Here is a 16685-nt window from a genome sequence, read left to right as displayed (position 1 = left end):
GTTCAGTGTGTGTAGGGGGGGGTTAGCCAGCGGGGGGACTCTTGTGCCCCAGCCAGCCCCCTTAGCCCCACGGTAACCCCTACACCCCCTTAGCTGCCCCCTCTCTGGCTACTGTTGGTGCCTGGAAAGAGAGGGGTCCGGAAACGAACTTAAATAGCCTTTTTATTGTAATAGCAGCAGCTTCGCGGGTGCACTGAGTTCACAGGGACGGGGTAGGGATGGGGCCAGGCCCAGGGCCTCAGTCTTCATAGTGGCTGAGCTGAGCAGGGTGGTGCCAGGTCTCCACCCCCTCCAGGAGGCGCCGGATGTAACTGGAGGCGCCTAGCAGCAGCTGCCCCATTCCCTGCATCACGGCCGAGACCACTCGCAGCACCTCCCTGCGGGGGGAGAAGGGGGTGAGAGGTGGTGCGGTGCCCCCACAGGGTGCACTGTGGGACGCGTGGGGTGCTGCCTGTGGGGGGAGCTCCAGGCTCTTGCAGCCCCTGCCTTGCCCAACAGGGGGTGGACTGGAGTGGCAATGGGGAGCAGGGTGGGGGGCAGGGGTCCCTGCCGGTTGGGGGCGCTGTGGGTTGTGGGGCAGTGCAGATGGCCCTGCCAGCAGGGGGTACTGGGAGGGGGCAGAGGCGGGGTCCCTGCTGTGGGATGGGATTCCTGCTGGCAGGGGGCTCGGGGGGGATCAGGGTGAAGGGGCAGGGGCCCTGCCAGTGGGGGGTGCAGGCGGGAGGAGGGTGGGATCCCTGCCAGTGGGGGGGGTGGGGGCTCTCACCCACCTCAGCACCTTCTTGGGGCCCAGGCACTTGAAGTCGCAGCTCATGGAGTAGAGGCCGTAGAACGTGGCCTTCACGTTGAGGCTCCCGAAGAGGTCGCGGGGGCCCAGCTTGTAGACGTCGAAGGTGATGCGGGCGATGTCCTGCCCCTGGCGCGGCTGCTCCCGGCTCCGCCCATAGGCCTGGGCCCCTCCCTGCAGCACAGTGGGGTCATGGGGGAGGGGACCCCCGGCGGCCCCCCAGCTCCCAGCCTGGCCAGCCACTGGCAGGGCGGGGCTGTGGGGCTCTGGGTTGGGGCGGGGCTAGAGATGTCAGCACTCCCTGCACCCTGGGCTGGCCACTTCCATTAGCGCCACCCCTTAGTGGTAGTGATGTCACCCCCCGGAGTTCTGGCCACACCCCTTAGCAGTAGTGATGTCAGACACCCCCCCCCCCCAGCTCTGGCCATGCCCCTTCACTTCCCCCCCCTCCAAGTCCACCCCATTCCCAGGATCCCTCCCCCCCTTTGTCCACCTCCCTCTGTGGGGCTCCCCCGTCCCCTGCTCCAGGGGGTGAGTGGTGCCCATCCCCCTTTGCTGCTCCTGGGGTGGGGAGGATCTCACTTGGGAGGGAAGTTGGGTGGGGGTGTGCATATGGGGTGTCTCACCTGTGGGGGCAAGATGGGGCTGGGGCTCCCTGGGGTGCTGTATCTAAGGTTTGGGGGTGTCTGGGGAGGATCTCAGGGAGGGGTGTTGTGGATGACGGGTGCGTGTGGGGGGGCCTCAGGTGTCCCATGGGGGTATCATCTTGGACAGGTGTGGTGCATGTCTCTCTCACGGGGCTGGGGGAGGGACTGGGGGTCTCCTGGGGGTGTGTGTGTACAGAGGGAGTCTTGGCAGGGATGTAGGGGAATCTCTCTCACTTTGGCGGGGGTCACTCCTGTGGGCTATGTCAGGAGGAGGAATTGGGGGTTCCCCTTCAGAGGTATATGGGGGGCAGGATGTGTGTGTGGGTCTCTGTGTATGGGGACCAGGGCATATGTGGGGGTCTCCCTTTAGGGGGCATATGTGGGGGTCATCCCTTAGGGGGCATACTGGGTTGATGTGTTTAGCATCTCCACTGTGGGGGGGGCAGGGTGTGCATGGGGGCCCCTGGGAGGTGTATGTAGGTCTCCATTGCAGGGGTTTTGGGGGTCTGTAGGGTCTCCCCTGGGGGGGCTGTATGGGGGATGGGGGAGTCTCTGCCTGGTGGATGGGGGGGACGGAGGATGGGGCAGGGCTCACTCACCCGTGGGGGGCTCCAGCTCTGCCCGCGGCCCAGCAGCATCAGGGCCGTGTCAGGGGGCAGCGTCTGGAAAAAGGCTTCGCTCTCCACCGCCGTCCCGTCCTCCTCCAGCACCAGCCCCGCCATCCCCGCCACCAGCAGCGCCTCCATCGCCTGTGGGGGGCAGAGCGGTGAGGGGGGAGCATCCTGAGTGTGGGGGGGGGGCAGAGCGTGGGGCGGGGAAGCGAGGAGGGCTGTGGGGGGGAGCAGGAAAGGGTGGGGGAGCAGTGAGGAGTCAGTGTGGGGCACAGGGGCTGGGGGAGCAAGGTGCTGTAGGTGGGAGCAGCCTGGGGGCGGGGGAGCAGGGAGGTGGGGGTGGCTCAGTTTGGCCCCAGGTCCTGCAGGCTGATGAGTGGGGGAGTGGACGGGGGAGGAGCAGGCTGGCTGGTGGGGGACAGTGGGGCAGGGCTGGCTGAGGTGCTGAAGGGTGGCGCTGGGGGTGGCATGGGGGGCAGCAGGAGGGTCTGGCTGGGTTGGGGAAGCAGGGAGGGTCTGAGTGTGAGCAAGTGGGGGTCAGGGGCTAGTGGGGGGAGCGAGGGTGTTTGGGGGTAACAAGGAGTCTGGGGGGGTGGGGATGGGGTATCAGGAGGCGTGGGGAGGGTCTGGGGGGAGCGAGGGATGGGGTCAGGGGCAATAGGGGGAGCATGGGGGGGGCTCACCTTGGCCAGCAGCTCCTGCAGGGTCCCGGCCATCAGCCCCATGCGGCCCCTGTGCCGGTGGTCGCAGACGCGGAAGGGGCGCGGGGGGGGAGCACGGGGGGCCCAGACCCGACGGGTCAGCTCTGAGCCGGCGCTGGACACCGACCTGGGGGGGGCGGGGAGGGGGTGAGTGGGGGGTGCTTGGGGTGGGGCAGACCATTGTCATGATTTGGGGGGACAGGGAGGGGGCACCATGGCGGTGGGGGGGCACTGTCCTATTGGTGGGATATGGAGGGGTGAGGGGGTCCAATATCCTGTTAGAGGGGTACCGTCCCTGTGGGGCCCAGGGTACCCCTTGGGGTGGTAGAAACCATTCTCGAGGGGGGTCAGGAGGGGAGAACCCCTTCCCTTGCTGGGGGGGTATCAGGAGGGGACACACCAAGTCACAGAAGGGGGGTGTCAGGGTGGAATGGCCCATTCCTTGGAGTAGGGGGAGTTGACACCCCATGTTGTGGGGAGGGGCCCTCCTTGGGGGCGGTGACACCCCCAGCCCTGCCCCCCAGCCTGAGGCTCCCCTTGGCCCCCCAGTTTGGGGGGTCTGAACCCACTCACTGCAGCAGGGAGGAGGGGGCCAGGGCGCTGACGTAGTCCATGGCGTTAGCGGGGTTGGGGGGTCCTTGTCCTGGGGGTCAGGGCGTCTGTCTGGCGTTAGGCTCCCTCGCTCCGTGTGCCGCCAGCCAGCCTGGACTCTGGACTCCACGGCTCAGAGGCGGGGAGTGGGGAGGGTGACACACAGTGGGGGGAGGCAAACTCCAAGGTCCCCCAGGGCAGGGCGGGGAGGGAGGTGGGTGAGGGCAGGAAGTGAGGCCATGGGTGCCAGTCAAGTGTTAGACCCCACAGCTCCCCCTTGTGCTGTAGGGGGAGAAACTGAGGCACAGCTGGGGATGAAACATGGGAGTCCTGGCTCCCAGACACCCCCCCCCCTTTAACCACTAGACCCCACTCCCCTCCCAGAGCCAGGGAGAGAACCCAGAAGTCTTGCCCTCCCCCCAACCACTAAACCCCACTCCCCTCCCAGAGCCAGGGAGAGAACCCAGGTGTCCTGGCTCCCAGACCCCCCCCGCTTTAATCACTAGACCCCACTCCCCTCCCAGCGCCAGGGAGAGAACCCAGGCGTCCTGGCTCCCAGCCCCACCCACCTGCTCTGGCGTGCAAGCAGGCGGCTCTAGCCCCCAGGCCTGGGACAGGCTGGGTGCGACCCGCACGCTGCCCCCTGCTGCCCCCCTCCCAGCCTTCACTGAGCCCACAGAAACCACATCAAACTGCAAAGATGATTTTATTGGTGGCCCCCCAGGCCGGCTCCCGGGGGCAGCTGGCGGCGTAGCTGGTACCGGTTAGTCTGCTCCCGAACCATCGTCGGCTCTCCGGGCTCCTTCCTCAGTGACAAGGGGCCCTGAGGGTGTGAACAGTCCTCCCCCCCCCCGAAAGGCAGGGTGTGGGGACAACAACCCAATTATGGCCCCTTTGATGGCTGAAGAGACCCCAACAGTTCAGACCTTCTCTCTCTCCCCACCCCCCAATCACTAGACCCCACTCCCCGAGCTGGGAATAGAACAAGGGAGTCCTGGCTCCCAGGCCCCCCCCCCGTCTAACCACTAGACCCCACTCCCCAAGTCAGGGATAGAACCCAGGAGTCCTGGCTTCCAGCAGCTGTAACCCCCAGGCCCCTTGCAGCAGGTGGGGGTGCAGAAGGAAGGTTGCTGGAGAGCGACCCCCGGTGGCAGGGGCCAGGGCTGAGGAGTGGGGTGCCATGGTCACAGGTCAGGGGTGCTGCACACGTGGGAGGCTGAGAGCTCCTGGCCCTGGCGGAAGGTGGAGCAGGAGAACGTGACTTGTGAGTACGTTGGATCGATGTCCTGGAAGGGTGGAGAGAAGATGGATCTGTCATGGCAGCCAGGGGGCGCTGTGGGGTGCGGGAGGCAGGGGTGGGGGCTGGGCAGGCATCAGGGGGTGGGGAGTAGGGCAGAGGGTGCTGTGGGGCAGAGAGCGGGACAGGGGTTGGAGGCTGAGCAGGGAGTGCTGTGGGGTGGGGGTGGGGACTAGCCAGGGGGCATCGTGGGGTGGGGGGTAGGAGTTTGGAGGGCTGGGCAGGGGGCACCAAGGGGTGGGGAGCAGGGTGGGGGTGAAAGACTGGGCAGGAGGTGCCATGGGGCAGGGAGAGGGGCAGGTCTCGGGCCCTGGGCAGGGGTTGCTGTGTGGTGGGGGCTGGGCAGGCGGTGCTGTGTGGTGGAGAGCAGGCTGGGTGTGGGGCACTGGGCAGGGGTATGTCATGGGGACAGAGAGTGGGGGTCTGGGCAAGGGGTGCCATGGGGAAAGGAGGGGGGCCTGGGCAGAGGGGTACTGGGGGGTGGGGGGCTGGGCAAGGGGTGCCATGGGGAAAGGAGTGGGGGGCTGGGCAGAGGGGTGCGCGGGGGTGGGGGGCTGGGCATGGGGTGCCATGGGGAAAGGAGGGGGGCTGGGCAGAGGGGTGCTGGGGGGTGGGTGGCTGGGCAAGGGGTGCCAGGGGGAAAGGAGGGGGGCTGGGCAGAGGGGTGCTGGGGGGTGGGGAGCTGGGCAAGGGGTGCCATGGGGAAAGGAGGGGGGCTGGGCAGAGGGGTGCTGGGGGGTGGGGGTCTGGGCAAGGGGTGCCATGGGGAAAGGAGGGGGGCTGGGCAGAGGGGTGCTGGGGGTGGGGGGCTGGGCAAGGGGTGCCATGGGGAAAGGAGGGGGGGCTGGGCAGAGGGGTGCTGGGGGTGGGGGGCTGGGCAAGGGGTGCCATGGGGAAAGGAGTGGGGGGCTGGGCAGAGGGGTGGGGGGGCCTTACCGGGAATTCAAACTCAGCCCCAGAGTCTGCGTCGTCTTCCTCCTTCTGGCCTTTAAGGGGCGCTGCCCCCCCAGCCGCTTGCCCCGGCCTGGGCCCCTCTGCGGGGAGCTTGGGGAGCAGCCCCCAGTCCTGGGACACTGCCTGGGGCCAGCCCCCCTCGGTCCTCTGCTGGAGACCTAACCAGAGGGGGGGGTCAGAGCGGGTTCCCCCTGCCCACCCCCATATCAGCCCCTCGGCTCTGTCTCTGCCCCCTGGCTCGGCCCCTTGGCCCTGTCTCTCCCCTCCCCCCCATACTGGTCCCTTGGTCTCTCCCCTCCCCCGCTTACCATGGCTGTGACACCATGTTCCCCCCCGGTGCAGTTCTCATATTTCACCACTAGGTGGCAACATCGTAACCCACTGAAGCCGGGGTGCGGCAGTAAGAAATCCTGCTCTTAAAGGGGAGGCCAGCGGTGCTGGGATGGGCACCTGAGGTCCTGGCACCAGGCCCGGAGGTGGGGGGGGGCTGCCCCCAGTGGGGGTGGGGCAGTCGTTACTCACCCATATTGACCCCGGAGATGTCGGTCGACCTGTGAAGGCAGAAGGGAGGGTCAGTGGTGCGGTGGGAGGCTGCTGAGGGCCCCTGTCCTCTATGGGGCAGGGACAGGTCAGCCCATACGACCCCCAATGCCCCACGCTGCTGCAAAGGATTCTGGGTCGCCACTTTCTCTCTTCTCCTCCTTTCCTAGCCAATCATCCTCTTTGTCCTCCTCCGTCTCCTTCGTTCTCTCTCCTTCCTCCCTCCCCCTTTTCCTCCTCTCCTCCTTTCTCTCTCTTTACTCCCTTTCCTCCATCGATTTCTCCTGTCTTCGCCCCATTCCCTTCGCTCGTTCCCTTCGGTCACACTCCAGTTCCCTCCTTCGTTCTCTTTTCCTTACCCTCCCCCCTGATTCCCCCCAACTTCCCTCCTGTCCTGTGCACTATTTGACCCCCCTTCTGCCCCAGCCTGGTCTCCCTGTCCCACATCTTCCCCTGAGATCCATCCCGGTCTCCCCCAACCTCCAAACGATCCCTGCTGCCCCCGTTTTCCCCACTGAGATCAGCCCCTGGGCGCACTTAGCCATCCAATGCCCTACCTGGGCCCCAGCCCCCTCTTATCATTCACAGAGTCCCAGGAACAGAAATCCCCCCTTTTATTTTCTATAGGCCACGTCCCTCCCCATAGATTGACCCACCGGCCACCTGGATCCATGGACCGGAGCCCTTATCACTTGAGCTCAACACCCAGCCCCCATCCAGGCTGTGCGACCCGCTATGTGCTGGTGTCACCACTAGAGGGTGTGAGTGAGCCAGGCTGGGGGGCTGACCCTAGAGCCAGTCCCCTGGGGGGTGGGGCCAGGGAGACCAGACCCCGCCCTCTTACATACCGTCTCATTATCCGCGACCGGCGCAGCTCCTGGCTCTTCCAGTAGGACCTGGAAGGGAATTGTGGGAGTGGGGGTCAATGTGGGGCTTGGCCTGGTGGTGGGGGCGGGGGGGGGGCTCCTGCTGGGTTTAGCAAGGCCCAGGGGCTGCAATTCCCAATGTGACCACCAGGGGGATGTGAGGTGCAGCAGGATAGAAGCGGGGGCATCAGAGAATTTTGCCCTATGGGGTGCGGGGGTGTGTGTGTCACAGTCAGGAGCCAGGACTCCTGGGTTCTATCCCCAGGGGATCGAGGGACCTGTTGGAACATATTTGCCCTCCCAGGTATGAACAGCTCCTGGCCCCACGGAGAGGCCTGGGGACCCGGAGGAACTTACGTGGAGAGCCGGCGGGTAGCTGGGGAAGGAAGGGAAAGAGATGGAATTAAAGTGAGAATCCACAGAGTCTCTTGTCCCCGTCTCTCCCCCATTGCGGTGCCCCCTAAGGGGGAGCACCCTGCCATCCTGGACGCCTGGGTCCCATCCCCGCTTCCAGTTTGTCCAGCACCGGCTCCCCCAGGGGTGAGGTGACTGTGCTGCTTCTTGGATGCCTGGGTCCCATCCCCCATCCTGTCCCCTACCCGAAGTTGGCTGGGTCTCAGCCCATTCCTGGTATTCCATCCCCACCAAAGCCAAGTCACTCACAATCCTTTGTATCAGGAGTCTGCTTAGCCAAATTACCCACAGTCCTTTGCACCAGAGTCCTGTGGTACCCAACTACCCATGATCCCTTGCATGGCTGTCCTGCTCTAGCCAGTTACCCACAGTCCTTTGCAACTGGCTCTTGCTAGCCCATGTCACTCCCTGTGGGGGCTGAGAGCGCTGAAGGCGCCCCAAGGTGAGAACACTCCTGTCTCTCATGCCTGGGTCCCATCCCCCACAGGCACTGAGAGCTGCGGTGCCCCCTAGGGGTGAATGCCCTGTGCTGCCATCCCGGACGCCTGGGTCCCATTCCCCATCCTACGCCTCACGCACCTGCCTTCTTCTTCCTGCAGAGGCAGATGAGCAGCAGCAGCAGAGCCAGAGCCGCGGCAGCCCCACTGCACCCAGCCACCAGGGGGACGGGCAGAGACCAGGCTGGTAAAAGGAGGGGATGAGTTAACAGCCAGGAAGAAAGGAGCGGGCAGCGTCTGGGGCCCCACTAACTGCTCCAGACCCCAGCTAGGGCAGGAGACAATCTGGACCCTCCCCTTTAAGGAAGGATTTTTTGCCTGCCAGATGCGCTTGGTACCACCCATAGTGAAATGCTGCCACCTTGTGTCAGGCTCAGGTACTGCACCCTTGGATCCACATGTGGTTCTCTCACCCCCTCTAACACATGCTGTGTCTTGGTTCCAGGGTCTCCCCCAGGGGAGCAGGTGTAGGGTGCTGGGGTTATTGTGGGGTGTGATTACAGGCCTCACCTGTCACAGTGACGTTCACAGCCTGGCTCCTGTGGGATGGGATCCACCTGCCGCTCATGTTCACCTCGTACCCGCAGCTGAATTCCCCAGTGTTGCTGGGACCGGCTCGCAGGATGCTGAGCACAGAGATGTTCATAGAGCCGGTGCTGGGCTCTGTGGTGCTGATCTCAGACCCTGTGTCCCCAGGGATGGTCTCAGCTCCATCCTTGTAGAAGTGAAACCTCCTTTCGCTGGCGTCCCCGGGGGCCATGCAGGTGATGAGCAGGGGGAGCCCTTCACTCACCACTCCGGACGGGGGATCCACACTCAGCACTGGCTGGGGAGGGGGATCTGAAGGGAGCAGGACAGGGCAGAGGTCAACAGAGAAATCATATGCTGTGTGTGGGGAAGGGGCGGCTGTACTGTATAATGGGCACTAGGGGGCAGCAGAGGGTGGGGGCGGGGGAGGGGCGGCTACACTGTGTAATGGGCACTAGGGGGCAGCAGAGGGTGGGGGTAGGGTGGCTGTACTGTATAATGGGCACTAGGGGGCAGCAGAGGGTGGGGTTGGGGGAGGGGCGGCTGTGCTATATAATGGGCACTAGGGGGCAGCAGAGGGTGGGGGTGGGGAGGGCGGCTGTACTGTATAATGGGCACTAGGGGGCAGCAGAGGGTGGGGGCGGGGAAGGGGCGGCTGTACTGTATAATGGGCACTAGGGGGCAGCAGAGGGCGGGGGTGGGGGAGGGGCGGCTGTACTGTATAATGGGCAGTGAGGCAGCGGGGGCGGGGCAGGACTGTCTATCATGTAGAACGGGGGCTGGGGGGGTCCGTACCAGTCACGCTCAGTGGCACCGGGTCGCTGGGGGGTGAGCGGAGGTGGCGCCCGTGGAGCTCTGTGCTGTACCCACACCGGTAGGTCCCGCTGTCGCTGGGGGTGACATTCAGGGGGAGCCGGGGCCCGGGCAGCTCTCGAAGTGCCTCCCCGTCTCTCAGCACCCAGTGGGCCCGGGGGACGTAGGGCCCAGCAGGGACGACGCACTCGGCCGTCACCGTCTCCCCCGTCACGTAGAGCGGGAGGGGCGGGATGAGCTGCAGGGATGGGGCGGCCGGTGCTGGGAGCACAGAGACGGAGATGGGGTCGCTGGCATTGGAGGGCACTTCCCTCCCCTGGATCCACTCCGTGTAGGCGCAGGAGAAGGTCCAGGTGGCGTATCCGGAGCCATTGTCTTGAAGATCCATCTGCCAAGTCCCAGTGTCTCCCGTCAGGGATCCTAGCAGCTGCCAGCTCTTGTAGAGCCCGTACTGCACCGGGGAGGCACCGGGGGGAGCCGAGCAGTTAATTTCCACCCTGTCTCCAGCCACATAGGCCGGATAGTCCAGAGACAGGGACACCGAGGGCTTCCCGGGAAAATCTGGGGGGAAAATGTGACTCTATCTCGGCCTCCTGCCACAGACAGTCTCCGAGTAGCCCAGGGCGGAGCTGGGGACAGCAGGACTTTGTCCCCCAGCTCCTGCCAGAGGTTGGTCCAAGGTTTCAAACCTCCGATGGTCAGAAACCTTCTCCCCCGGCCAGCCTCCAGCGAGCCCAGCCCGGCTCGTCCCCTTTGTTCTCTTGCCTCCTTTGGCCGCCATCGCCAGGGGCGGCTCTAGCCATTTCGCCGCCCCAAGCACGGCGGCACACAGCGGGGGGCGCTCTGCCGGTCGCTGGTCCTGCAGCTCCGGTGGACCTCCTGCAGACGTGCCTGCGGATGCTCCACCGAAGCCGCGGGACCAGCGGACCCTCCCGGCGACCGGCAGAGCACCCCCCGCGGCATGCCGCCCCAAGCACGCGCTTGGCGTGCTGGGGCCTGGAGCCGCCCCAGGCCATTGCTCAGCTCCTCCCCCTGCCCCCACTGTGGTTACGGCACCATCAGACCCTGCTCGGCCGGCAACTGGGGTGAACCAGCCCAGCTCCCCCAGTCCCCTCCGGTGGGACCGGCTCTCCGTGCCCCTGGGTGTCCCACCAGCCCTTCCCTGTCCCAGCTCCAGCAGGGATCCGGCATCTTCCCAACACGGGTGCCCAGAACCGGAGTCAGGCTTCCTGCTGAGCTCTGCCAGGCCCTGGGAGCCCAATGGGTCACCTTCCCCCCAGACCTGGCCTGCTCTGGGGCTTGGTGGAGCTCAGCTGGGGAATGGTTCACCCCAGCTGCTCTGGGGTTCAGTGTGCTGGGGTGCAGGGAGATGGGGTGCAGGGGAGCCAGGGACAGGGTGCAGGGACCCAGGGGTCACAAGGCAACAGGTGCAGGGGGGTGGGGTGCAGGGGAGCCAGGGGACAGGATGCAGGGCGACAGGGTGCAGGGGCAACGGGAGTCGGGGTGTGGGGAAAAGGGGGATGGGGTATGGGGGACAAGGGGACAGGGTGCAGGGGGATGGGGTGCAGGGGTGACAGGAGTTGGGGTGTGGGAGACAAGGGGACAGGGTGCAGGGACGCAGAGGGACGGGGTGCCGGGGCACAGGAGGATGGAGTGCAGGGGGATGGGGGGCAGGGGCACAGAGGGATGGGGTGAAGGGGTGCAGGAGGATAGAGTGCAGGGGGATGGGGTGATGGGGCGCAGTGTGCAGAGGGACGAGGCGCAGGGGGAGGGGTCCCAGAGACCAGACTGAGCTCACCTGTCACAGACACGGAGACAGGCCGGCTCTCCCCGGATGGCACCTCTCGCCCGGCGCGCAGTGTCCAGTACATACAGACGTACAGCCCGGCCATCCCCGTCTCAGTCCTGAGCTCCAGCCAGGCACCCCCAGTCTGCTCAGGGACCCCGTCAGCGATCAGCCCCCCTCGCTGCCTGTAGAATCTGTATCTGGTCACCCCCTCACCCCGGGGAGCCGAGCACCTGAAGGTCAGCTGCTCCCCTGGGACGTACACGGGGTGTGGGGGAGCCAGAGCGAGCCGGGGGGCAGGGGGATGCTCTGTTGCAGACGGAGAGAATGGGGAGGGGGAGAGAGAAAGAGACAGCTCGGATGAGACCCCACAGCTCATAGCCAGTGAGCCCAAAGATGGGGACCTGCCCCCCACTGAGTCTATGCCCCCAATCCCCCCTCATTCGCCCCCTGCAGCCCAGATCCCTGGGGGGGGGCCCAGCGCCCGAGCTAGTGTGACACGGCTGCACCCGGTTAGATCACCGGTGAGAGCCCCCCCACTGGGCAGCCCTTGTCCCCCCAGCGATGCCAGGCCACACGCAGAGCTGGGTGCATCCCTATGATCAGCACCACCCGCCATGGGGCAGGCTGTGGGAGCCGGTGGATTCAGACCCCAGGGTCGAGCCCCACTGCCTGGGACCCACCCAAGGGCACCACATGACACCAGCGCCTCCTGCTGCCTGGCACGGGTCCATCATGGGGCAGCCGGGGGAGGCTGGGGAGGGCTGGGGTCAGAGGGGGATGGTGCGGAGGTCTCATAGCACTCGGGGGGGGGGGGGCTGCGATGTCACGGCCGGGGCAGTCTGAGGGGTGGGAGGGGGAGGCTGCAGCTGGCCTGGGGATTGGGGCTGTGGCAGCAGGGCCAGACCTGCATTCAGACTGGACCAGGATCCCTTGTTGGGACAGGATCCCCTCCCCCCCGGCGTCCCACCAGTCCTCCTCGGCTCCTGCTCCAGCCGGGGTTCCTCCATCGGGGACGGGGCTGCCCAGGATCGCGCCCGGCTTCCAGCTGAGCTCTGCCCAGCGCCTTCTCCACGGGCATTAAACCCGCCCTCTGCACAGCAGACACCTCGGCTGTGCCAGCCCAGGGCGGCATCGGCCTTTCTCCTGGTGCGGCCCCTCTTCCTCCTGCATCGACCGACACCCCCAGGTCTCTCTCCTCCGCCCTCATTCCCAGCACATGGGCCCCGGCTCAGAGCAGCAATTCTCCGGGCTGGTCCCCACGGGCAGGACCTGGGGCTTGGGGGGGAAATTTCCCCCGTTTCTATCACTCCCCACTTCTGACGGGCGGCCAGAGCTTTGTTCCCCGCAGGAGGGGGAGGAGGGGGTGGACTAAGCCCAAAGGTCCCCTGCTGAGGCCTCAGGGCTCCGCCACAGTCATCCCGGGAACGGAGCAGTGGAGAGGTCCTCCAAGGGGCCTAGAGTGGTTGCGAGGAAGGAACCAATCGGAGGAGCTGCAGGAACGGCCAAGGAGGGGCCAGGAGGGCCGTATAAAAGGAGCTGCAGGCCAGAGCAGCAGGTAGTTGCTGCTTGGCACTGGAGGAGACAGGGGTGTGTGCCGGGGTGGAAGAGCAGCAGGACCAAGGCGTTTGCTGGCAGCAATGAAGGAGCCAGGGTTGCCAGGTGTCTGGTTTTTGGCCGGAAAGCCTGGTTGAAAAGGGACCCCAGTGGCTCCGGTCTGCACTGCCGACCGGGCGTTAAAAGTCCGGTTGGTGGCACAGTGGAGGCCCAGGGCTAAGGCAGGCTCCCTACCTGCCCTGGTTCTGCGCGGCTCCTGGAAGCAGCTGCCAGGTCCTTGTGGCCCCAGGGAGGCTCCATGTGCTGCCACTGCCCCAAATGCTGGCTCTGCAGCTCCCATTGGCTGGGAACCACGACCAATGGGAGTTGTGGGGGTGACGCCTGTGGGTGAGCAGCAGCGCGTGGAGCCTCCCTGGCCGCCCGTATGCCTAGGGCCTGCAGGGACGTGGTGGCCACTAACTGGCAGCTGCGATAAGCGTCGCTGGGACCCCAAACCCTGTCCCGCAACCCATACCCCTCCCTGAGCCCCCTCCTGCCCCCCAAACCCCTCATCCCTGGCCCCACCCCAGAGCCCACATCCCCAGCCGGAGTCCTTCCCCGCCCCGACCCCAACTCCCAGCCCAGCCTGGCGAAAGTGAGTGAGGGTGGGGGAGAGCAAGTGACGGAGGGAGGGAGGGAGTGCAGCTCCTGGCTGCCTGTGGACTGAGTGGGGAATGAGCCCGGGAAGGGCTGCAGGAAGTTACCAGAACTCAAATGGCCCAGAAACACCCAACCACAGGGGGTGCTCGCAAGAGCTGGGTGCCCACCCTTTCACGGCAGGGTAGAGGGGGAAGAAAGGGCTGTGGCTCGGGGGAGGGGGGTGTCTCTGGCAGGGACGGCTCTACAGTTTTCGCCGCCCCAAGCAGCGCGCCAAATTCGCCGCGGACGGTGGGGGCTGTCCATGTGCCGTTAGGGTGGCATGCGCGCGACTCTACTTTCCCCTCAGCCCCGACCTGCTCCTGCCACCCGCGCGCTCCCGCTCTCCCAGGCCGGTCGGGGCACTTAGCGGGGCGACGCGTGGATCCCAGCTCATGCCACTGACCTGCCAGGACCGAGCTCGAGCTTCCCGCGACAAACTCTCGGAACCCCCCCACCCCACCCACTCGGTGCCGTTGAAACTCGTCCAACCGGCGCACCTGGCCGCGGGAGGAACGTTCCGGCTTCAGGAAGGGCCGGCCTGGAACGGGGCAGGAAGTGGTACCCGGCCCCCGGGGGGAGCTACACGGGGGTCACACATGTCCCCCGCTGGTAAGGCCCAGGCTGCCCAAGGGGACGCCTCTCCCTCCAGCCGCGCCCAGGCCGGGCTGACCCATTGTTCTGCGAGGCTGCTGTGGGTCGGCCCCAGCCGGCCACCCACAGGCGCTGCCTGAGTTACACGGGACTCCGGCACTCTCCCGACTGAGCTGCGGCCCAGCGCTGGTGCATGTGGAGTGTCCGCGCTCCTATCGCCATGGGCCCTGCTCGGCCCACTGGGGACGGCTCGGCAGGAGCCGGCTCTGAACCTGGCTCCAGACCCCACTGGCTGGATGCTTGCAACTGGCTATGGCAGGGGTATTGTGCTAGGCTCTGCAGCCTCCACTGTGGGCCACCAGGCCCGGCTCTACTGGTTTTGCCGCCCCAAGCAGTGCGCCGAATTGCTGCTGCAGACGGCGGGAGAAGTCCGTGTGCCGTTAGGGCAGCACACGCGTTTCCGCAGTGGCGGCAATTCGGCAGCAACTTTTGTCTTCAGCCAGAAGACAGAAGCTGCACCGCCGCGGACAGCTGAACATAGAAGCCGCCGCCGAATTGCCACCACCGCGGGAACGCACGAGCCACCCTAGCGGCGCACGGACTGCCCCCACCGTCCGGCGGCAATTCACGCGCTGCTTGGGGGCAAAAACACAGGGACTGCCGCCCCTTGCAGGTTGTCGCCCCAAGCACCTGCTTGGGATGCTGGTGCCTGGAGCCGGCCCTGGTCTCTGGTGCTACAGCCCCACCACTGATTTTTGGGGATGAGCCACAGCCTGCTGGAAGGACGGATGAAGAGCTCACGAGGGGGAACCCATGCAGCCCCTGGGTACCACCCGCTCTCCCTGATGGCACCGAGTGGGAGAGACTCACCCGTCACACGTATGGCGATGGGCTGGCTGAGCTCCGAGGGGAGCTCTCGTCCAGACTCCCTGCTCCAGTACTGGCAGGTGTATGGTCCTTCGTCCCCCACCGCAGCCAGGATCTCCAGCCAGGTCCCCTGGGGCAACGGCAGCGCCTCAGAGCTCAGCCCCGGCGGTCGCTTGTAGAATCTGTAGCCTGTCACTTCCTGGGCCCCGTGAGCCGAGCAGATGAGGTTGAGCCGTTCCCCTGGGAGATACACGGTGTTCGGGGGGTCCAGCGAGAGCCTGGGGGCTGGCGGGGGGGCTGGAACAGAGGTTGAAGGGGGACGAGTTCAGGGTGGAACCAAGGTGCAGGGTTTTAGGGGCGGGGATTGACTGAGGGGCGCGGGGGCTTCTCCATCCCTGGCCATGTTTCACTCCAGCCGGGTGGGGTTCTGAGGGGATCTGCTCTAGTCCCCTAGGGACTAGTTTGGGGAGCTCTCTGTGCAGATGGGGGGGGGCGCCTTCTGGCTTTCCATCTGTGGCTCTCAGTCCAGAGCTCCCACCCCAGCCTGAGAAGGGCGGCGCAGCCCCCGGAGACCCCAATGGGGACAGCATCCCCCAACCCGGCTCAGTTTTGGATCACTGGGGCTCCCCAGGGGGCTGTATGGGCATCTCCCAACATGGGCGCCTAGAACTGGAGTCAGGCTTCCTGCTGAGCTCGGCCAGCCCCTGGGAGCCCAATGGGTCACCTTCCCCGCAGACCTGGCCTGCTCTGGGGCTTGGTGGAGCTCAGCTGGGGAACGGTTCACCCCAGCTGCTCTGGGGTCCAGTGTGCTGGGGTGCAGGGAGATGGGGTGCAGGGAAGCCAGGGACAGGGTGCAGGGATACAGGGGTGATGGGGGACAGGGTGCAGGGGGATGGGGTGCAGGGACACAGGGGGTGCAGGGTGACAGGGTGCAGGGATGTAGGGGTATGTGGTGCAGGGGGATGGGGATGGGGACGGGGTGCAGGGGGACAGGGTGCAGGGAAGCCAGGGGACAGGGTGCAGGGATGTAGGGGGTTCAGGGTGCAGGGGCGATGGGGGACAGGGTGCAGGAGAGCTAGGGACGCAGGGGGTGCAGGGTGACAGGGTGCAGGGACGTAGGGGGTTCAGGGTGCAGGGGCAATGGGGGACAGGGTGCAGGAGAGCTAGGGACGCAGGGGGTGCAGGGTGCAGGGGCGATGGGGTGCAGGGGTGACAGGAGTTGGGGCGTGGGGTGTAGTGAGGTGGTGTGGCTCCCTGCCGCCCCGGAGGGGGAAGATCCCGCCCGGAGTGGGCGGAGCTAGGGAGCTCTGAGCCCGCCCCTCAGAGGGTCAGGTGGTGAGCCGGAGCTATAAAAGCCGGCCCTCGGCGCTCAGTAGGAGCCCAGCCGCCGGAGAGAGCAGATGTCCCTGGGGGAGCCCAAGACTGGGAAGCTCCTGCAGCCCAAGGCGGCCGCCCAGACTGGTTGGGCCCGCCCTGTGCTCACTACCTGGAGGGGCCGCCGGAGCTGCCGACCAACCCCTGGCCCGACGAGCCCAAGCTCCTGGACGCCCCAGAGGCCAACGCCAGGACCCAGATAGGGCCCGAGGGGGAGAGTGGAAGTAGCCCGGGGGCAGCCGACCCCCGTCTGGCTGCAGCACTGCCAGAGCCCAGGTCAGTGTGTTGCGGCCAGGATCCCCACTGACGCAGCAGCAGGCCGCCTGCAGCTGCCAGGGCCCGGCTGGGACGCAGTGGAGTGGGAGGGCCTGCGGCCCCGCTGCTACCCAGCTCACGGGTGGCATCTCCCCCTCTCCCCGGCCTGAGGAGGCTGGAGCCTGTTGTTACTGCTCAGCCCTGCCTGAGGGCCTGAGCTCCTGACTCAGCATTTGTTGCCCTGCCCTGACTCGGGGTGGGGGTGGTCTCTGGTGCTACAGCCCCACCACTGATTTTTGGGGATGAGCCACAGCCTGCTGGAAGGACGGAT

The 16685-nt window shown here is 66.2% G+C and overlaps 2 protein-coding genes across 2 annotated transcripts in view; both read right to left on the bottom strand.

Annotated features, from left to right (window-relative positions):
- Positions 1-145: 145 nt before the first annotated feature.
- CIDEB (cell death inducing DFFA like effector b) lies at positions 146-3474 on the bottom strand. Its single transcript, XM_044985746.1, has 5 exons — positions 3320-3474; positions 2729-2873; positions 2034-2183; positions 771-961; positions 146-377 (listed from the first exon to the last, which is right to left on the bottom strand). Exons 1-5 carry the CDS (start codon positions 3358-3360, stop codon positions 239-241), a joined length of 666 nt encoding a protein of 221 aa, XP_044841681.1. The 5' UTR covers positions 3361-3474; the 3' UTR covers positions 146-238.
- An 850-nt stretch (positions 3475-4324) lies between these two features.
- Positions 4325-16685, bottom strand: part of LOC123347462 — a 145690-nt gene continuing 133329 nt past the window's right edge. The window contains exons 5-10 of the mRNA XM_044984877.1: positions 7988-8089; positions 7352-7370; positions 6977-7024; positions 6111-6139; positions 5571-5746; positions 4325-4623 (exon numbers count right to left, since the gene is read on the bottom strand). Coding sequence (XP_044840812.1) covers positions 4522-4623; positions 5571-5746; positions 6111-6139; positions 6977-7024; positions 7352-7370; positions 7988-8089 — 476 coding nt within the window. The 3' untranslated portion in view covers positions 4325-4521. The remainder of the gene's footprint in view (positions 4624-5570; positions 5747-6110; positions 6140-6976; positions 7025-7351; positions 7371-7987; positions 8090-16685) is intronic.

Source organism: Mauremys mutica, chromosome 13 (assembly GCF_020497125.1).
Source record: "Mauremys mutica isolate MM-2020 ecotype Southern chromosome 13, ASM2049712v1, whole genome shotgun sequence".
NCBI lineage: Eukaryota > Metazoa > Chordata > Testudines > Geoemydidae > Mauremys > Mauremys mutica.
The sequence above is the reverse complement of the archived record's forward strand: the minus strand, read 5'-3'. Positions and strand labels throughout refer to the sequence as shown.